At 33.1% G+C, this 22,977-nt stretch overlaps 2 protein-coding genes across 2 annotated transcripts; one reads left to right on the top strand and one right to left on the bottom strand.

Annotated features, from left to right (window-relative positions):
• Positions 1–162: 162 nt before the first annotated feature.
• LOC115879658 (manganese-transporting ATPase 13A1) lies at positions 163–18,323 on the bottom strand. Its single transcript, XM_030896572.1, has 11 exons — positions 17,947–18,323; positions 17,763–17,852; positions 17,033–17,699; positions 16,142–16,980; positions 11,291–11,612; positions 8,569–9,159; positions 4,221–4,417; positions 4,022–4,161; positions 711–858; positions 495–638; positions 163–409 (listed from the first exon to the last, which is right to left on the bottom strand). Exons 1-11 carry the CDS (start codon positions 18,205–18,207, stop codon positions 302–304), a joined length of 3,507 nt encoding a protein of 1,168 aa, XP_030752432.1. The 5' UTR covers positions 18,208–18,323; the 3' UTR covers positions 163–301.
• A 669-nt stretch (positions 18,324–18,992) lies between these two features.
• LOC115879669 (chromatin complexes subunit BAP18) lies at positions 18,993–19,927 on the top strand. Its single transcript, XM_030896594.1, has 4 exons — positions 18,993–19,135; positions 19,196–19,287; positions 19,360–19,458; positions 19,529–19,927. Exons 1-4 carry the CDS (start codon positions 19,061–19,063, stop codon positions 19,749–19,751), a joined length of 489 nt encoding a protein of 162 aa, XP_030752454.1. The 5' UTR covers positions 18,993–19,060; the 3' UTR covers positions 19,752–19,927.
• Positions 19,928–22,977: the final 3,050 nt, after the last annotated feature.

Genomic DNA, 22,977 nt, shown 5'->3' with positions numbered 1-22,977 from the left:
ACTACATCTCGGACTTTTTTTGTGCTAGGAAATCAGCCATAAGATTGCACATCTTATTTCTTCAATCAACGATATTATTTTTTGATTCAGTGACGATATTCCCGGAAGTTTGTAGAAATGAATATTAAAAAATACGTTAATAGAAAATATTAAACTTATTAATCGATTATTTAACAAAACTTTATTAATCCTTCTTTACATATTTACTTAAAATACTTCACAAGTCTAATTTAAAGTAGTTCATTTGGAATGAAATTCTATTTTCTTATTTTGAATTAAAACTCAAAACTTGAAGCAATTACTACGATATTCTTGACTTTCCTTCACCACATATCCACAAACAAACCCTGTCCACTAAGAATGAAAATAAGAAGTCGGCAAATAATACTAGAAGTAGAACGTATTTAAACTGAAAGAAAAAAATAATTTGTTGTATTTTGACATGATAATTTTGAGTAAACTAACTGATAATAAATTTTGGATTATCTACTTACGTCTTCTGGAAATTCTATGATTTCAAACTGAGCTGAAAGATCAGGCATGATGCCCAAAGTAAGCGCTAAAACAACGGAACTTGAGCCAAGAATACTGTACAACAGTGCCTTATTCTGAAGCAGACTCTCCATATATGGATTACCCTAAGAGACATAAAAATCCTATTACTCATAATACTCTATAGAAATTATATGAAAGAGGGCTATAAGACTTACCCTGTAATTTATTGCAAATGTAGCTATTTGCAAAGCCATTGAAATAATATAAACAGTACTGTTTATAATATTAGGTTGAAACAGTTCATCTTCTTCTTCCGGTGTTAATTTCTGAACTGGTTCTGTAGCATTTAATTTAGGTTCTTCTCTAAAAAGGAATAATGTAATAAATCAAGTGTCACAGAGAGGATTATCAATAAGGCTATAAAGGATGATTCACAGCGGTCGTATGTTAGACGTTTATGGAGAACCGGCGATAGAATTTTTTTGAAAAGGGTATAGCCAGATAAATATGGGAAATCTGCCCCCGCCGCTTTTTTGACTCGCACTCAAGGGATCGATTTGGTGTCGAATCAAAATAATTCACTTAAATTTTTAGCTCTTTAACTCAAACGGTTTTCGAGATTTAAAAAAAACTGTTTTTTCAATTTTATTTTTATTTTTATAGTAAAATTCAAAATTAATTAATGATGATTTTTTTCTAATTCTTAAAAGTTTGAGACATGAAAAAATTATATGATCATGATTCTTAAACGAAAAGCCGATTTTTAACGGAGGAAAGAAAATTAAAATCGTCATTTTTTTAACCCTTGTGAAATATGTCATTCACTAAAAATCGTCAGAAAATGTCTTTTATATTCTTTGACACTCAGAATTTTTTTAGAATTTTGTGGTGGAACAATATGAAAAAAATTAAACTCATTTTTTTTCTAAAATCTTCTGTTTTAACTAGTGATGGGAAAACCCGATTAATTTCAATAATCGAGTACTCGAGTATCAAGCGATTGCAATAAACGAGTGATCACTCGAGCAAAATATCGCTCTTATTTAAAAATGCGGTTTTTTGTGTTCATACTTTATACCGTATGATCGGGGAAAAACAGCGTTAGCGATGGGTATGAAATGAAGATCGCTATCATTTTATATGGGAAATAGTATACCATAATATAGTACCATATAACGATACATGGCGTTCGATTGAGCTTAAACTTGGTATTCTACTTATCTTTAGTAACACTGTAATATTATGGTACCATGGAGCATATAAAGTGGTACCTTCTATAGTACTACATTATGATACCACTTCCTGACGTTCGATTGTGCTCGTATTTGATATATACTTGCTTATTTTTGATGACACTGCAATATTATGGTACCATGAAGCCATGAAGCATATCAAGTGGTACCATACCATAATATAGTACCATATTAGATGCATGGAGGTCGATATAGGGCTTAAACTTGGTATACTACGTATCTTCGGTGACATTGTAATTTTGTGGTACCATGGAGTATATGAAGTGGTACCTTCTATAGTACTATATTATGTTACCACTCCTTGATGTTCGATTGATATTTGATATATACTTGCGTATTTTTGATGATATTGCAATATTATGGTACCATGAAGCATATCAAGTGGTACCATAATATCGTACCATACTACATACATGGCGTTCGAATGAGCTTAAACTTGGTATACTACGTATATTCGGTAACATTGTAATTGTAATATGATGCATGTAAAGTGGTACCTTCTATATAGTACCATATTATGATACCACTTCTTGACGTTCGATTGAGCTCAGATTTGATATATAGGCAATTTCGTATTTTTGATGACATATTGCAATATTATGATACCATGAACTATATCAAGTGGTACCATAATATAGTACCATATTACGTACATGGCGTTCGATTGGGCTTAAACTTGGTATACTACGTATCTTCGGTGACATTGTAATATGATAGAACTATGATGCATATAAAGTGGTACCTTCTATCGTACCATATTATGATACCACTTCCTGACGTTCGATTGAACTCATATTTGACATTAATAAAAGGTACCTATTTTCTTAGTTAACAATATAAAGTAGTGTATATTAAAAATGTATTTTTTGAGTATATTTTTTAAAAGCCAAACGAATAATTAACATAACTGTGTCTGACAAGAAAAGAAGAATAGAAAGAAACTATTATACACCAGAAAAAGAATGGGATGCCAATTAAAGGTCTTTTTGAATCTGGCAACTGTGCATGTTTAGGCGAGCTTCAAGGCCATCGATCTAAAACCTAAACTTCAAAATTTCCAATTATATTCTGATTATGATATTCTCGCGCCATCTAGTATTTTATTTGTGCAATTTTAGCTCTTTCATTTCGAATATTTTTCTGTTGCGTAGCTAGATATTCTGTGCTACTTCCCTTAACTTATAAACCAAATTTCAGCCTTCAATATGCCGAATCTACGATTTAACCAATGCTTATTCAAGATCATGTTTTGTCAGTTTTACACATAATTTATTTTTCATTTCGAAAACTATTAGAGATATACAGAGTGTCCCAATATTCCGCGGAGATAGAACTACTACGTATTTTTGGAAGCAAAATAAGTTCATTGGACACAATTTACCCCTATACAAAAATACCTCGTTTGTCCGCTAGAAAGCATCAAACTTTAAAAAATTAACAATTTTTTCCAGATATTTTAAAAACCGTTATTCCGAGTTGAATGAGATTTTTGGTATATACTAAAATTTATGTAGGTAAAAAGTAGTAGGTAAAAAGTAGTAGTAAAAAAGTATTATTATATGTAATTCATATAATAATACTTTTTCTTCATTTTTGTGAAAGTCAAATGTTAAAGCACTTTGCAAAACATAGACACCCACAAATCTCATTCAAATCGGAATAACGGGTCTTAAAATATCTGGAAAATGTGTTTATTTTTTTAAAGTTTGATGCCCTCTAAAGGACAAACGAAGCACTTTTGTATGGAGGTAAATTGTGTCCAATGAACTAATTTTGATTCCAACAATACATAGTAGTTCTATGTCCACGGAATATTGGGACACCCTGTATATAGGTCAATAAAATAGAAAAATTATGAGATATAAAAGTATTTTAAAAAATGTAATAATATACCGGGTTTCAATTTAAAGTAACAAATATGCTATAACTTTTAGTATGAAGCGGCAACACTGTAATGTTGAAAATAATTTAGACCGATGATGCCTTTATGGCAAAAAACAAAATTTTCGTAAAAACTTTAAACAGTTCTCCATAAAAGTCTAACCAATTAAGACCGTGAATCACACTGTATAGAATCAGCTAAGCTGAAGAAGGCATTGATCTCTTCATACTTTATTTAAATATTAGCTGATATAAAGTCCAATATGATGATGGAATAAGTTTCGTTAAAACTTACTATAACTTATTGCATAATCAATAAAAGGTAAAATACATTCTTTTAGTACAGCTAACAGTTACTAACAGTAAAAAACTGATTAAATGAAAATACTTACACTGGGGTTCTAGCTTTAGCCGCTTGCACCAAATATATAAGGCATACAAAGTGTACCATAAATTGCAACAGCACTGTAGAAATCGTATAGAAATTAAAAATGTTTGGCAATGGTCTTTGTTTCGATAAAGTCTTCAATGGCTGAAAATATTTTCTTTAAAATTATTTCAAAACAGAAATATTTGTAAATATTTGTTCACCTTTGATCTAGATATAAATAAAAAACAAGCTGCTAATAGAAAGCCTTGTAAGGTAGCTTGCGTATCTCTAAGTTTAATTCCATCCAGATAGAGAACTGATTGTGTATAGGCCAATATTAAGGCGTTTAAAGCTAGGATTTTAAACATTTGTAATGTTGTTACCAAAGTGCATCGTCCCTGCTTTATGATATGGCAAACTAAAAACAACATAAAAAATTATATACTCTATATTAAACAATAATAAAATATGTATACCGGGTGCGTCTCAAAAGTGGCTCACCCCTATAACTTTGTTTATTTTCTTAGATAAAAAAACAAAATTTGGGATGTTAGTATATGACATAAATTAGAATTCATAGACGTATTCAATTGTTTTTGGTCACTTCCTGTTTTACCGGAAATGACTACAACTTTGGATTTTTAAATGGCACCCCTGGTATATTTTTACTTTATTCGATAGAAAATGACTCTGAATAGAATGACATATCGTATGTCACCTTTTGACATTTTAGCTTTAAAAAAAATTCGTATTTTAAACTTAAACCTAGAGTACCATGGATGTGTTAAAACACTAATTTTTAATCAAGGAGCCTTTGAAAAATAGATTTGAGCATCTAATGATTTTCGTGTTTTGTCCGGGCCCGTTATAAGATGCCCAAATCGTATTTTTAATCATATCTCATTTTTTCAAATGGAACAAGAGTGGCTCATTAGCATATTTGGAAAAAGCATTTTTTTACGAATAATTTGGTATCACACACTTGGTATTTCGAGTCAAACTGTCATTATGAACCACATGTTACAATTCCAACCAAATCATATGCGAAAATATCAAAAATTGACATATAATATGTCATTCTATTCAGAGTGTCATTTTCTATCGAATAATGTAAAAACATACCGGGGGTGTCATTTAAAAATCAACATTTGTAGTCATTTCCGGTGAAACAAGAAGTGACCAAAATCAATCCTAATTTATATTATATACATACATACAAACCAAAACTCGTTTTTTTATCTAAAAAAATAAAAAAAGTTATGGGGGTTAGCCGCATTTAAGACGCACCCGGTATATTAGAAAAAAACTGTATTTCTAACAACACATTTTCAGAACTTGTCTTTAGTGATGCTCAAAAATCCATCTAAGTTGGTTGAAGAACGCCTAGAGAAGAACAAATTAGGCAAAGATAATAAAGTCCCCTTACTCTGGGCGCCAGCCCACCAAGGAATAGAAGGCAATGAAAAAACAAATGATCTATCTAGAAAAGGAGTGAACGCTCCACAAGTGGATCAGAACCGTTCTGCTTCCCAAGTGGAAACCAACTTAAAGCGGAACTCAAGAATCTGGAAGATGCAAGACACTGGAATAAATTACTCAGAACTTAAGACCGAGAAAAATCAAAGATTTTCCTTGATTTATGTAAGAACAATCATCGGATTCTCACGGGCTTTTAACAGGACACTGTCTCCTCAATCAACACCTCAGTAGATTGAAGCTAAGAAACAACGGCCAATGTAGATTCAGTAGGAAAAATAAAAGAAAAAAAAAACAACCCCAATATAGAAGCACTAAACACAATACCTCAGTATAACAGCTTCGATGTATTAGACATCCCAATAACAGAACAGGAAGTAAAGACCTCCATAAAACAGCTTAAAAACAACAAATCAGCTGGCTGTGACGCGATTCCGGCGGAAATCTATAAGTGTGCAAGTAAAGAACTTATTGGTCATCTTAAGGCTCTCTTCGATGGCGTATGGAACAGCGGAGAGGTACCTCAGGACTTTCGCAACGCGAATATAGTGAATATATTTAAGAACAAAGGAAGTGCATCAGACTGCGGAAATTACCCGGGAATTTCACTATTGGCCATCGGCGGAAAAATTCTTGCAAAAATAATGTCAAACAGCCTGCACCCATATATAGAAAAAATCCTTCCAGAATCGCAAACGGGTTTTCGTACCAACCGCGGCATCGTCGATTCCATATTTTCCATCCGTCAACTACAGGAAAAAGTAAAAGAGCAGCAGTCTAAACTTTATGTTGCATTCATCGATCTAACAAAAGCCTTCGACTCTGTGAACAGAGATGCGCTTTGGGCAATTATGAAAAAGTTCGGAGTACCCAACAAATTTCTTACAGTGTGTAAAAGCGTCCATAACAACAAGTCAAGAGTGTCACATCATGGATCACTGAGCGACCCATTCCTAACAAATACAGGAGTTAGGCATGGATGTGTCTTAGCGCCTCTCCTATTCAACATATTCATGGCAGCACTCTCCATTATAGTGGACAGCAAACTGCAGGAGAGAGGATTGGGCATTAGATACAGATACGACGGCGGTCTGTTCAACATAAAAAGACTCAGGGCAAAAACACGTACAAAATTCATCACATAACTTCAATACGCTGACGACTGCGCTCTAGTTGCAAACACGGTACAACAATTACAAGAAATGTTGAAGACTGGGCATACGAGGCTTTGGGCCTTAAGCTAAACTTCGACAAAACTAAAATCATGTGCACTCCCCCTGAAGATCACAACAATGCTATAAAAATCGGAGAACTATTGGAATATGTGGCGGAATTCACCTTGGCAGTTTGATTTTTGAAAAGGCCAATATTGATTCTGAAATTCAGCACAGGATTAGTAGCACCTCAAGAGCATTCTGGAAATTAAAAGACAGAGTTTTCTACAATCATGACTTGAGTACAAAAACAAAACTTGCAGTGTACCGAGCAATTATAATCCCCACCATGTTATATGGGAGTGAAACCTGGGTGCCGTACCGCCGACACATGAACGCATTAAACAAGTTGCAACCGAGACACCTTAGACAACTCTTAAGAATCCGGTGGTTCCATCATGTCTCGAACGTATCGGTCCCTGAAAAAGCTAACTGCGAGAGTATTGGAGTCATGGTTACAAAATCCCGCTTAAGATGGGCTGGTCACGTATGCAGAATGCAAAAAAACCGCATACCAAAATCTCTGCTTTACGGTGAGCTTGTAGACGGTAAGAGGAGGCCGGGTGGACAACTGAAAAGGTACAAGTACATTTTCCACGAAAACTTAAAGGGGATTAACATGCAGAATGAGTGGGAAAAAGCAGCGCACAATAGAACTCAATGGAGAAGAGTTGTAAACTCAGTTAACAGCGACAAACAAAAAGTAAAGAGGCAACAAAGCAATGAGATTTTTGAATGTCCGAAGTGCGGTAGGCAGATAACATCACGTATCGGGCTTTTCAGCCACAGAAAAGCTCACGAAAGAAAACGCCTTGCGTGACCAGCTTCTTTATGTGTGTCGAATACTCGTCAGCGAGTAACGGCTGTATGTATGTATGTATGTAGTAGGAAAAATGGCGAAACGCCAGAATACCTCATCACTGAGTGCGCCGAAACGACAAACATTCGTCCTATAAACTTTGGTATTACTGATATTGGAGATGAAGAACTAACCTCTGTAAAACCGTCTCTGGTTTTTGTCAAAGCCCTGAGACTTTGTGATGAGTTATAATTCAAGAAAAGGAGATACAATAGATCTGTAATGTCGCGGTGATTAAGCCCCCTCCTACACATAAATTTTATAGAAAATCCAACGAACAAAAATATACAGGATTCGCACATAGAAAAAACTACAACTTTAGTATAAGACGGCCATTCATTCACCTTGTATATATAGACACTGAAAATCTTAAACAGGAACATGGACATTTTTTGGTACACTGTCACACTGTGTCATTCTGTATTTATAATGTATACAAGGGTGGTACAACCAAGATGAACTTGAAAAAACTCTGACTTCCAAACAATGTATATGTTACGGTTAAGGTCCGATGTCCGGTTAATGTCGACATTACCCGGTTAATCTCGAGAATAACACACAATAAATCCACCAAAAACATAACCTAACCCAAACATTAACATGTTAATGTCGACATTAATCGGACATCGAACTTTAACCGTAACATATGCACATACACATATAATAAGGCATATTTTAAAAATATAATTGATATACACAGTAGCTTAGAGAACCTGTAACAAACCTTTCTGTTGTTGTTTTGTTTGTCGTAACGATATTTCCATAAGTATTTTTTGTGTTAGTGTCAATAAATACCATAAAGAGTCACTATATTATTACTGTTCCCTGGTTAGTAATTATGATTATGTTAAGTAGAAGCAGGTAAAACTACATTAGACAAAAAAACATGTCAATTATATATTAATTAATCGCTTAGAAAATGTGTGTGTGTAGTAAAAAACTTAAATATAAAAAAACACAACCCTTTACATAGAATTCAAATATAATCAGTGTAACTTATTAATAAATTTTTGTACTTACTACACATAATAGATGACAATTTGCTTGTAAAAGGCGAGGCAATACTCGCATCTCCCAATTTTACTACTTGAGGCTGATCTTCTTCTTCCAATTCTTTCTTAAGTTTGTTAACCCTATTTTGCAGCCGGTCCCTCTGTTCAATAATTGGCCGCACCTGATTGGGTCTAGAGCTACGAGCCACCAGTCTTTCTCGCTCGTCTTTCTGACGCCGTTCGCGCTCCTTTTCCTTCTCCTTATCTTTATCTGCTTGGCCAGATGCGCGTTCGGGCGCGTGTGCCAATATCGCCACGCCCACATCTGCGTGCTTTAGCGCGCCTACGTCATTCGTACCGTCGCCGCACATCAGTGTCGTAAACCCTAAGCTTTTCAGCTGCGTGACGACGAATTCTTTTTGCTTTGGCGCAAAACGAGCGAAAATGGCGACGTGTGGTAGAATACCTCGCAGTAAAGTGGGATGATTCCGCTGAAGGTAAGTTAAGCCATCGCCCGTTATACATAGGTCGTATTTTGCAAGAATGTCGCGGTCTTTGGCATCAATTGGAATTCTTTCAGTCTGATGAACGTCCTCCCATACAAATTTCAGTGATTGGTCTGTTATAATAGAAGATTATTAATAGGTTATACAGGCCTGGACATTGTAAATCGGTGGTCTATATTTTAATGGGTAACATAGATCTGTGGTAAAGGTAGAACCCGATATGTCAAAAAATATATTGATTTTTGCCACCGAACAATTACCTTGTAAAGGACATAATCGAATTCTTATTCTATCAAATTACATAGTTCAGGAACGTCATGTTCATATCAGGTTTTGACATAAGGGTTTTTACAGTCAGAGACGCCAAGAAATGCAGAGTTGCTATTTTCAAGTTCGGTATGCCGGGGTGCGTCTCAAAAGCGGCTAACCCCTATAACTTTTTTTCAGATAAAAGAAAGAGATTTGGTATGTTAGTATATGACATAAATTAGGATTGATTGACGTATTCAATTATTTTCGGTCGACTTCTTTTCTTTCTTCGACTTCCTGTTTCACCGGAAAAGACTACAACTTATGATTTTTAAATGGCACCCTCGGTATTTAAAAAAAAACAACGCTTTATTGCATTATTACAAAAAGCCAAAACAGCTTCATCGACAAAGCATTCACAAAACAAAAAAGCACAAAAAACAAATATACAAATAATAAAAAAAAAGTCATACAATACAATTCAATTCAAAAAAAATTTACGTCATAAAATTACAAATAAAACATATATGGACATTGCAGAACACAGGCGTATCTAAAAAATTTTACAAAAGGAAAACTGTAAATGGATAAAATCATATTTTGTTTCTTTATTCGATAGAAAATGGCACTCTGAATAGAGTGACATATCATATGTCAACTTTTGGCTTTTTCGAATACGTTTTATTTGAAATTGCAATATGCGATTCATAACGACATTTTGACTCGAAATACCAAATTATGGTACCAAATTATTCGCAAAAAATGTTTTTTCCAAATATGCTAATGAGCCACCCTCGCTCCAATTGAAAAAAATCAGATATGATTAAAAATATGATTTCGCCATCTTTTAATCGGTCAGGACAAGACACTAAAAACATTAGACGATGAAATCTATTTTTCCAAGGCTCCTTGATTAAAAATTAGTGTTTTTAACACAGCCCTGGCACTCTAGATTGAAATTTTAAATACAATTTTGTTTTAAGCAAAAATGTCAAAAGTTGACATATGATATGTCATTATATTCAGAGTGTAATTTTGTATCGAATAAAGTAAAAAAATACAGAGAGTGTCAAAAAATCAAAAGTTGTAGTAGCAAAAAGAATTGAATACGTCAATCAATCCTAATTAATGTCATATACTAACATACCAAATCTCGTTTGTTTATTTGAAAAAAATAAAAAAGTTATAGAGGTGAGACACTTTTGACACGCACCCGGTATATTGTCGCCTTCCACACAAAGTGTCGTAACTGATATTTTGGACACCTTACAGTAGACTGAAAAAAGTCTTTCAGTGTGATCTAAAAATTAACTCTTGTTAGATATGCCATTTATATTGTCTATTGTCTGCTAACAGCATAAGAGCTTTTGTCGTTACAGCTACGATACTGTGGGGACTGTTAGATCACACTAAAAGACGTTTTTTTGCTTAAGGTACATTCAGGCTGAAAGCGTCCGCGTGTCGAAATGGAATCAATTCACTTAACTTAAATTAGACCGTTCACGCAGACAGCGTCGCGTTTGGCGTTGCGCTAGCATCCGCTGAGCGTCGGGGTTCGAGTTCAATGGGGCGGACGCGACGCTCGACGCTCTCAGCCTGAATGTACCTTTAACAGTAAATTTTTCAAAATGTGAGTTACGAGACTTTGTGTGGAAGGCGACCATATGATTGAAGATTAAGAAGAATTTTAAATTCAAATTGTAAACAATAAAAATAGAAATGTAAACTCAAAACATATTCGGTTCTTTAAAAAAATCTTTATACAATACCTACTGTTAGAAATCAAAAAGCATTCAACGCTATTTTGTGGTACCATAACTAATGTATAAATTAGACAAACGTAAGACAATATTCGGTATAACAAATTTTACTTGAATTTTGATTAGTTGCAGGAGGCGGTAAAATAAATGCTGCCTAGGGTACCAATTCACCTTAACGCGGTCCTGAACGTCGTAGTTAATTGACAATTATTTAATATACAATGTTAGCTCTAACCTTCAGTAAGTATGGCTATAGACTTGGACGTGAACTTCAGTTCGCCTGCCACGTGACAAGCCGTCAAAGGATTATCGCCGGTTATCATGACAACTTTATGCGATGCATTTTGAATTTCTCTAATAGCATGTTTTGAATCGCTCTTTAACGGACAGGAGATGATGACAAAACCGGCAAAATCAAGATTCTGTTCGACATCTTCTCGAGATAAGTCACGAACTTCCTGACTCGATAATTTTCCAAATGATTTATAACCCAGAGCCAAAACTCTAGCTCCTCGTCTGGATAGTTCCAGGTATACTTCGTCATACTTGGGAGGAAGCTAAAATAGATAGGTTGATACTACAATACGATCGAAATAAAACGACCTCAAAGACGGCCGAGGAATGACAACCGATAATAGAGTAAAAATTATTAGTAAAAATTATTTTTAAATCGCGTAGTTTAAAATTCAAGAACAATCATTTTTTGGAAATAAATTCGTGTCTGGAAACGGTCTATCCCTTTTTAATCTCTCTATGTTTAGTGTTAATTTTTGACAAGTTTTATGTTAATTTTTAGTAAATGACGTAATCTAGAGATTGACCTCTCCAATATTATCATTCCCCAGCTGTCTGTGCCGCCGTTTTTTTTTCAATCATACATTTTTCAATGTATGTATATTAACAGTTATATATTTCATATCAAATAAACTTTTAGTCACGTGATTAACCTTGACCGGCACAGCGTTGCACACGTTTACTTTTTTTTTAATCAAAATATTTTAGGAAACAAAAATAAATTAATTATAAATATTTAAATAGTTATTATTTGCATCAACAAAACTCACCTCCTTAACATCACTTACGGGACATAAAGGGTCATTACTACCGCTTTCCAGTTTGAAATATACTAATAAGGTTGCGATGAGTTTTTTGCAGTAGCTATTAAGCTATCTTGTACTTCGCACTAAAAGAGGTTCTAAAAAGAACAATGTTCGACGCTAGTAAACATTTTTAAGCTTAAAGTATCTTGACACTATTTATTTAAACCAAAAACTCGTGATACAAAACTAAAGTGTCAAAACGAATGACAATGTCAGGAAATAAATAAATAAATGTGTGGCAACAATGAATTTAAAAATCGCGCCCTCGATTACGTAACTAAAAGTTTAATTGGTATCAAATATACAATAAAAGCATAACAAGGTAATAAATATGTACCGTATGATCGAAAAAAAAACGGCGTCCAGTTGGCTAGGAAATGACGATGACATTTCCCATATAATTTTACATATAAAATAACAGCGATCTTCATTTCATAGCCATCGCTGACGCCGTTTTTTCTCGATCATATGTTATTTGCACCACTTGCAATAATTTATGGAATTTGAAAAAACTTATTGAAACATGAATTTTATTAAAGCGGTTAAAGCTTGATTTCATGCATCCGTTGTCCGACGATACGATGATACGATATTAATTTTACTGGTTGAATTTAAAGACTTCGATTGGTTAGAAACGGTTAACCGAACGATTAACCGTTTCGGTTAATCTTTCGGTTTAACGCGGATTTTTTATCCGAAGATATTTTCGTCAAACGTTTTTTATTTTAATATGGCAACACTGTCGCTTTCAGATCCACACCGTTTTCGATATGCCTTCGCTCGCCAAATTAGATAAGTGTTTTATGCGTTGTGTTTTACGCTCAAGTGTTTTATGCGTTGACCGTAGAACGTTTGGTGTCTCCACCGTACAGCACTTGAGACGTAAATTCTTACAATCAACGGTATAATATTGAGATATGGCAAATTTTCTATGCTAAAAAATGGGCATGTCATAAAGTTGATATCTCAAAATTGCCAAAAATCGAGATACGCTTTTTCGTTATAAAGCCGACGATATGTAAAATTATATGGGGAATGTCGTCAATTATATTTTCCAAGCCAACTGGACGCGGCTTTTTTTTCGATCATACGGTATTAATGGTAATAATAAGCCATTTATTTCTCCAAAAAGAAAAAAATATATATAAAAAAGGTAGACTTTTTTTAAGCATTTATTACCGTATGCCGCTATATATGTAGAGAAGACGCCATGGCCATGCTGTATTTTGACATTTCGAAAAGATTATGTTGTCAATAACAGAGACACTATATTTTTTAAAAATATAAATAAACAGGTAAAACAAGACATAAAATTTAAACGGATCTCTTGATACGTAACGCAGAAATTAGACAGTTAAAGCAACGCACAATACGTATACGTATCTCTCGACGCGTAACGCAGAAACCTACGTTACGTCTGCCGATGCGTTGTTGTGTAAACAAGAGTTAAAGCAAGTATTTTGACGTACGTAAAGGTGCGTATTCACTATCCGAACGAACGAACAAACGTTTGTTCGTTCGTTCGGTAGTAGTATGGACGGAACCATGACGGGACCGAATTATAGAACCGAACGAACAACACCTAACCCATTCGTTTGCGAATGCCTTTGATGTGCCGACTCGAAACGGATGGTCGAGCGAACGAACGACTGTATGTGTTCGGTTCCCCGTCCAAATATACTGAATTCCATTCGTTCGTTCGGATAATGAATACGCACCTTAGAGTACAAAAATTACCAAGACCCGTAAGGTTATAGCTAGCCTTCCTCTAGGTGAAATTGCTTTTCGGTAATTGGTATCACTTTTCATTATTTTTATGTCAATTAAATCTAATAAGGTATTAAAATCTGTAAGTGACATCCGACAAAAGTTCTTAAATTTTCCAGAATCTTCTGTTTCAACATTGTTTAGTAAATTGTTAAAACCATGAGAAACTCGATTTTTAAAAAGAGTTATGTTCCACCATCTCCTCTGCAGTCGTTTTCTCTTTTGACGTTTCAACAATTTATAAAATACAATGAGAGATGCACGAGCAATAATTTTTTCCGACATTATGAACATGAAGTGCCACACACCGATCAACGCCGAACATACAAATAATCGCTAGGTCTGGACGGAAGCTGATCATGTGCGCGAGAGCAGCAGAAATCAGGAGCGAATTTGAATAAATGTTTGCTCGCGCTCGTTACTGTTCGCTCATCTGGTCTGGACGGCCCTTAACGCAAATGGTACATTTGTAATTCTAAAAAATAATCGCTAGGTCTGGACGGAAGCTGATCATGTGCGCGAGAGCAGCAGAAATCAGGAGCGAATTTGAATAAATGTTTGCTCGCGCTCGTTACTGTTCGCTCATCTGGTCTGGACGGCCCTTAACGCAAATGGTACATTTGTAATTCTAAATTATTTTGCAAAACAATTTATTTAATTTTAAAACTGAAAATGGATATCTATTATTCCATTGATTCCACATTAAATTTATAAAAGAGTTTTACTTTTATAAATTTAATGTTGAATTCAAAATGAAGAAAATTATAAATGGCAATTATTTTATTACAGAAAGTAGTCCTTACAACTTAAAATGCTCTTAATATGCATTATTAGCATATGGATTTTGGCTAAGAACTAGCATTTAATTAAATAGATTCCAAAATGAGTTTATTATGATGCTTAATATTTTCATACTAAAGATGGGTTTATATGCATCCGTCCTATGTCGTTGGTCGTTGGCTTTGTGGAATTTTATGTAGGTCGACGGACGACGTATAACGGACGAATCTGTCATACGTCGTCTGTCGTCCCGTACGTCCGTACCCCCATTCTAATTATATTTAAGTATTGCTATCATTTTTGAAGAAAACCAATAAAATTGAACAAAATCAACGACCGACGACGCATAACGGATGCATGTAAACCCACACTAACGGTGAATTTATATGCATCCGTCATGCGTCGTCCGTTGTTCCGCCACTCCAATCATAGTTAAATTAGATCTGTCATTTTTGAAATAAACCAATAAAATTGCATAAAATCTACAGCGGACAACGCAACACGGATCCATGTAAACCCACCCTTATGTAGGTTTACATGCTGGGAGCCAGGTGTTGGAACCAGATGTGTTATGTTAAGATACGCAAAGATACGTACCACATAGGGTTTCCAAACCGAGATCCCGAAAATCTTGGAATATTTGAACGCCTAATCTTTCAATGATCATATTTTATTTATACTAAGCAGAATGACAATATCTAAATTTTATATTTCTCTATTCTCTAGTCTATTTTAATAAAGCTCTTTACTCATTTTCTTTTTGATATATGTAGCTGCATTTTTATTAAATATTTCTTTAGATTAAATTTCTCATTCTGAGAGTCAATTTCGGGATCCCGGGATTATAGGTTCTGATCCCGGAATTTCAAAACGGGATCCCGATCCCGAAAATTGGAAACCCTAGTACCACGCATATGCAAGCAAATTTCACTGCGTAAGCAAATATGTCAAACGTTACGTTAACCACAACGTAAGGACGCGTGTTGACATATACATCTTAGGTCATAGCTTTAACTGTCTAATAATAATTAATTAAAAATATAATGTTATCTTAAATATTACAATCTGTCATGGTACAATAGCATAGTTGAATTTATTATTCAATATGTTATCAGAAAATTAAGAATACAGTTGCTGTTTTGATTTACTTATTGTAAATAATACGGGAGGGAATTCAGAATTACTACTTCAAGATCTTGCCTACTCCTTTGTATTATAAGTATAATTTAACTAAAACTATCAAATTCGTTACCTGAAAATTAATAAATCAGAAAATACAAAAATAAAAAGTTGGGTTAAGTTCGAGTTTACAGATTGTCGGACTTCAAAAATCAATCAAGTATCAAGGCTATTATATTTTGTGCTGCCATATTCGACAAACGTAAATGTCAAAATAACGTTTAAATCTAAATAAACGTTCTAACGATAAAAATACTTACATCTGTAAACATAGTTCTTAAAATTTCAGGTGCTCCTTTAACTGAAGCTATATAAATGGTGTCTGTGGATCCATGAGGATTGTAACCAGCAACGACCGACATTCTCTTTAACTGAGATGAAAAATGGTGTCTCACAAATATTTTTAATCCAGGAGATTTACCTTTTCTAGGTAAAACACAATCTGCTTTTGTAACAACCCAGTCGATAGCTGTAATAGTTGCCTTTTCTAAAGGGTCTCCTACCAGTCCATCATCTAGCTGAGCTAGCGAATGGCAGGAAGCTAAAACATGAGTAGTCTCCAAAGGAACATTTTGTATCGTTACTACTTTAGAATCTTTTTCAGCCAAAGCTATTCCTTCAACCACCAGATTATCACTGGTCAATGTGCCTGTTTTATCGAAACAACAAATGTCAATCTTTCCTGCAAATGGAATTCTAAAAGGTTCTGTACAATATACTCCCAATTTTGCTAGAGCCAACAGAGAAGTATTAACTGCTAATGACAATTCAATTGGTAATTCGGGGGGAATCACCGATGTTAAAATTAAAGTACATTCCAGGAAAAGCTTGTAACGATTTCTTTCTGGATCTTCTATTCCTTTCTGCCAAACATAAATGGCAGCAGCTATTGCAAATATCAACAAAAATGAAATAAAACCAAATGTTTCCTTATTATTAGCAGTAATTCTTTTCACTCCAAACAAAATTGTTCGAAGCAATTTCCCTTGAGATGTATTAAAACCAGTTCTAAGTACATATGCCACACAACCATTGTCTTGAGGACGTAAACCACTGGTAGCTTTTACAGGAGGTGTATGTTGTACTACCCTAGTACCACCTAAAATAAGTTTTATTTAATCAAATAGCAAAATTAACTAATTAAGACTAACCGAATAATACATGCAATTTTCCATCAGCATCAGGATCTAATATTTTTTCAGGGTCACAAGTTTCAATTGCCTCTTTCATTTGTGGTACAGATTCACCAGTCAACATACTTTCATCAACAATACAGGAACCTCTTAATAATAGCACATCACAAGGTATAAGATTATCTTTCTGCAGCCTAGTTATTGAAATTATGTCTCCCGGAATAAGTTCATTTGTAAATATAGTTCTCCACCTTCTGTTACGATAAACCAAAATATTATATGGTTTATTTCCCATTTTTCGAATTTCTGCCATGTTTCTTAATTGTTGTTGCACCAATGTACATTCAAACAAGACTAACATAATTAGAGTAAATATAGAAAAATACCAGTATTTATCTAAGCACCACAATGCTACACAAAATATTTGAAAGACAAAAAATGGGGCTGTAGCTCTTTCAAGAAATAGTTCAGAGAATTCTGGTACAACCATTTCCAAATCATTTTTTCCATAAATAATACTGGCTTGTTTAACATCTTCTTCCTCTTGAAATCCTTTTGATGAATTATATTCCGAATAGGACTTATGTATAGGAAACTCAATATCTCTAAACAATTTTTTTTCAGTATCCCATATGTATTTTGTTTTTTGGAAAATAAAATATACCATATTATCATTATCTGGTGGCTGAAAATTATTATTATTTTAAAATACGAATTACATGTGTGATACGCATATAGTAGCTAGTACCTTAAGTTTCCTAAGCCACAGTATTTCTGAACTTCCATTATTTGGTGTAGGAACAACTTTGGTAATTGTTGCTTTAAACGGATCTTTCTCCTAAAAATTGTTATTCAAAAATAAAGGTGTATTTAAAGTAAATATTCACTGAAATAAATAAATTTCATATTTCTTAATTCAAAAAAATACTAACCTTTTTACACGTAAAAAAACAATTTATATGTACTGACCAATAACAGGCCAAGCACGATAGAATCTGCATACATCCTATTATAGCAAGACCAACAAATCCCCCTTCGTAATGATCCCAGAATCCCCATAATCCTATCCATAAATATATCCAGATTGGATACAATATTAAGAAAGGTAATAAATATAAATGAAAAATAAATGGCAGTCTTGTATAAAGTGAAACAGACTGAACCAAATCGTCTATCCTAGGTATTACACTCATAATCTTATGTTAAAAACATGTAATAAGAATTTTATTGTAAAGTCCTAAAAATTCAACAAAACCCATCCATACGGAAACTGACAGCAGTGACAGGTAGGTGTCATCCGATGACAACTGATGGTTTTGACATGATCTTGACATAGATTTTGACCATAGACAGAAGATCATAGATATGCCAAGCGACATGCCAAGCCAACAACAAAACATATTTTTTTGGACATGACCAATTTTATATATGATGTAGGGCTGGCCCATTGTATAGTAATATACGATAAAAGCCTTTTAAAAGCAAAGATATATAAATTATTTGGTTTACCATTTATTTATATACTTATACTAGCCAAACTACAAAATAAAATACATGTATTTGCAGGTATTTGTACGCAGTTGTTTCTGTCGAACCGGGGGTTAAGCCTTGGTGTCCTAATAGTTTTCTACAAAGAATACTTTACCACAAATCTACATAAATCCATTAAACCACCATTAAACCGTTATAAATAGGTCGTAAAATAGGTACATAAAATAAAAATATGCTCCTATAGATGGCTTTAAAAATCACCCTTACTCGTTTCGTTTTTTATGCATATCAAATTGTTTTTGAAATTTGTAAATATCATAAATAGATATACAAAACTATTTGTTTAATCTAAATATATGAACAAGTTTTTACTGGCAATTGGGTATATGATGATATGATACTTTGAACATATGATATATCTATGACATTCCTACGCATGGATTTTGAACGCTACTGGCCACTGGCCACTGATTCATACTTTCTGTGGTTGTGTTGTAATCACAGGTTGTAATCAAAAAGAAAATCTGATGTTGTGATTTCAGGTTAGGATAGCTTATGAAAATTGTAAACAATATTTTCTATGATTACAGAATAGATTTTATATTTTTAAATATGAGTTCCGCAAGCAAAGTATATATTTTTTACATTATTCATTTCTATCGAACATATATGTATCTTTCTAAATTGTAGGTTGGGGAAATATTTACGGCTGCAGGACAGGCTTTTAACAGACTCGGCGACTTAACTATGCAACTTCATCCAAATTCGGAGTCACCTACTGGGTAATTATTATTATATTTAAAGTAACTATTACACAAACATTTGTTGTATAACGGCAAAAATATTTTATTTAGAAAATGGACAGATGAAGAAATTGAAATGCTCCGACAAGTTGTAAAACAATTTTCAGATGGCCTTAATCAAATCAGTGAGCACATAAAACGGCGTACGGTGTAAGTTTATTCATTTTCTATAATGATGTCCATTTTCTAATTGATAAAATCATCTCTATTAACAATTAAGATCACAAATTAGGACTGCTCTGAAGAAGAAGGCCTTTGAAGATGCTGGTTTACCAGTTAGACAACTTAGTACACAGCAGCACAGCAATTTACAACAGTCTATGATAAAACAAGAAGTCACATTAAATATGTTAAATGCAGCAGAATCAGAAGTAGATGTGGAAGGTCTTCATGAAGAAGTTAAATTGGAGTTTGATGGTAGCAACGAAGAGGTGTCCACATAAGAAATCTGTTTTATTTAAGAATGTATTTTATATTTATCATTAAGTATATTTTTTTCAATAACATACTGTATTAAATAAACGCCTGTTGTGTTTAAAAATCATCTATATTGACAACCATAAGTAATACTTTGATTATTAAAAAAAATAAAGTTTATGTGCTCAAATATCTATTTTTTTTAAAGAGGGACTTTACTTTCCACTGTATAATTTCAATAATACATGTTTCGCTGTACTACAGCTTCTCTAGGTGACAGCTAAACTCATATTTTTTGCAATGCTTAGTGGTGTTACTGGTATATTACATAATAATAATATTTAAGATTGTACAATATACTTATGGATAGTTTGTTGAAAGGCAGAGCTGCAAGCTCACAGAAAACTTTAGTCTTTTTTTGATTTAAATCATTTTAATGAAAAATCATTTGATTTTAAAATCATAAGATTTGAAAGCTGACTTAAGACTTAAAATTAAGTCATTTTCAAAATGGTTTTTTATTTAAAAATTACTTCTAAATAGAAGGTGGCTTACATCATCAAAAAAGACTTAATCTTTTCAAAGATCTAAGTTTTTTTAGAAAAGATTTATGTCTAAGATTAAGAGTTTTTATATTCATTTATGAACATTTTTTAGCAGCGGCATGTAGTGTGTTTATGTTCATGACGCTTAGGTATATTTTTTAGTGTTTATTGCTTATAGTTATTCTGTAAATAAATCCCGTTTAAAGTGATTTTATTCTCATCTCAACCTATCGGTAATACAAGAAATTATAACATTAAAAAAAATTAAATAATACTAACATTTAAAAAATAGGTAGTTATTAAATTGAATTCTGGTTGTCCCTTGACTGGCGGGTAATTTTACTAAGTATTTTAAGCCATTTTACTGACTTACCTTTAAGTCAAAAACATACGACTTTGAGTCATAAAAAGGATTTAAATAACGTTACATTGATTTAAGTCTACAAAAATTACTTGACTTAAAATAAAATGATTAAGTCAAAGATTTAAATTATTTGAATTTCATTAATTTAATATTAAAATTTAAACCATTTTGATTTTAAAAATTACTTAAGACATAAGATTTAAGTATTTTTAAAACTGATTCGTTGCAGCTCTGTTGAAAGGTTACTTTTATCCTTGATTATAGAAGGTTTTTATGAAATACTCTTGTTGATATTTAAAAAAATCTAATATTTCAACTACATCTCTTCATTTTTCAATATAAGAAATAACGTGGTGTTCTTTAATATGAATGCCATGTTTATCAGAATATACCGTATGATCGCAAAAAAAACGGCGTCCAATTCGCTAGGAAATGACGAACATTCCTCATATAATTTTACAAGCCGATTTGGTCATCGAAACTGCGTCGTTTGGATTTTAACGTGTAAGACGAAGTGATGTAGACAGCTTAATGGAAAATCAAATGTATTAAAAAGAGATGAAAGTTGGATTGATACATTTCTTCTATGCGGTATTGCCGGATTTTGCATCAAAATTTCAAACCGCACAAGTAGGCCTTAACAAAAAATCTTGCATCCAGAGTTGAAACTTTATTTTTCACTATTAGTTACTCATTTTACTACAGCTGTAATAGATTTTAATATATTGTACAATATTTAGCTTAGATATACAGGGTGGCGCACCTCATTCGCCTCGGTGGATTATACGAAGACGGAAAGATGTAGAAACAAAATATTTTATGGGTATATGTGGGAAGGCAATGTGCATAATTTAAAATTATTTTGAAATGTACAGGGGTGTCAGAACTAAGATCCATACCAAAGTTATATTTTTTCTTATGGAACACCCGGTATTTTATTTAATTTTTAGATTCTTGGACATAAAATAAGGCATTTATTATAAGGGTTTAATATGTTTAAAAGCTTTGGTTTTTGAGATATTTAAATATGCGTGTTATAATAAAAATGTTTGTCAACACCTTGTGCATTACTTTTCAGAATTAATTTTTGTGCTGATATTCAAGCCAGAGAAATAAACTTTACTAAAAAATTTGATTGCTTCCTTAAATGTATACAGGCGCATCAAAAATTGCTGATCTATTTTAAATATTTATTTTACATAAAAACTTCGTCATTTCACATGCAACACTATGTATTTTTTTAAATAAGTCGAAGCAGATTTAAACGCTCTTTCAAACTATATTAGGGTTTCCTATACCTATCTGGCTCAGATTTTGAACAAAAAGCGATTTTTCAATAAAATTGTAATCAAGATGGCTGATGTCGCCATGGCAATTTTCTAGTGACACTCAGTAGCTATTAGAGAACAACGGCACAGCCTACAAACACGTAAACGTTTACGTACGCATGCGCATTTATTATATTTTTACACGTAAAATATTGTTAACGTCTACGTATATGGGCCAGCAGCGGCCGATTCGACCGTAGGCCGTTGTTCTCTATTTACAAAATCGACATTAGTTTATGAGTATGGTAATTTATGGACTTAATTTAAATTTATAACAGGTTATTTCTAATTAATTTACCTACAATAAGGTTAATAAGTATAAGTAAGTATTTATTATATTATAAAGAAAAATTAAGCAGTATCTGCTGGAGGAAGGAATGGATATGTTATCAGTGATTTTATTTTGTGAGAACAATTGCTTGTTGGCCTGAAGGGTTTATGCTTAAAGATATCCATATAGAAATTTTCTTGACAAGAGTTTTTTTTTTAAATACTACTATTTCCAAATAGTGCGGTATGTGAAAAACCTATTAGGCAGAAACCTGTAGTTGGAAGTGAAGAAAATGAATTTGCCTTAATTGGTTCTTTTATAGAAAACCCAATATATAGTATTTTTAATACCTATTTAGAGGTACCTACCAGTCGTTTTAGTAACTTAACGTATGCGACTTCTTGAACCATCTGAACCCGCATGAAAAGCTGGGACTTTTAGTGCTTCGTACGCTTTTTGAATTGCCTTAAATCGAGATCCTAAATCGTTTTGAAAATAGTTTACTACATTAAGCATAAGTTTTTTGGATTCATCAGAATATCGCATTTTTACATCTTATTTTGCGTTATGACATTAACATGAAATCAAAATTTGACGTAACTTCAAAAACGTGACATCTAACAAATTAGTTATCGACGTTCATTTTTGTTGGTAATTTTTTGTTTCAACTGATTTATTAATAATAAATAAGGATGGTGTTATTCTAAATGGGTATTAAAAATACTATATCTCATTCATTGTAAT

Source organism: Sitophilus oryzae, unplaced genomic scaffold, assembly GCF_002938485.1.
Source record: "Sitophilus oryzae breed Bouriz unplaced genomic scaffold, Soryzae_2.0 scaffold_1583_pilon_pilon, whole genome shotgun sequence".
Classification (NCBI taxonomy): Eukaryota; Metazoa; Arthropoda; class Insecta; order Coleoptera; family Curculionidae; genus Sitophilus; species Sitophilus oryzae.
The sequence above is the reverse complement of the archived record's forward strand: the minus strand, read 5'-3'. Positions and strand labels throughout refer to the sequence as shown.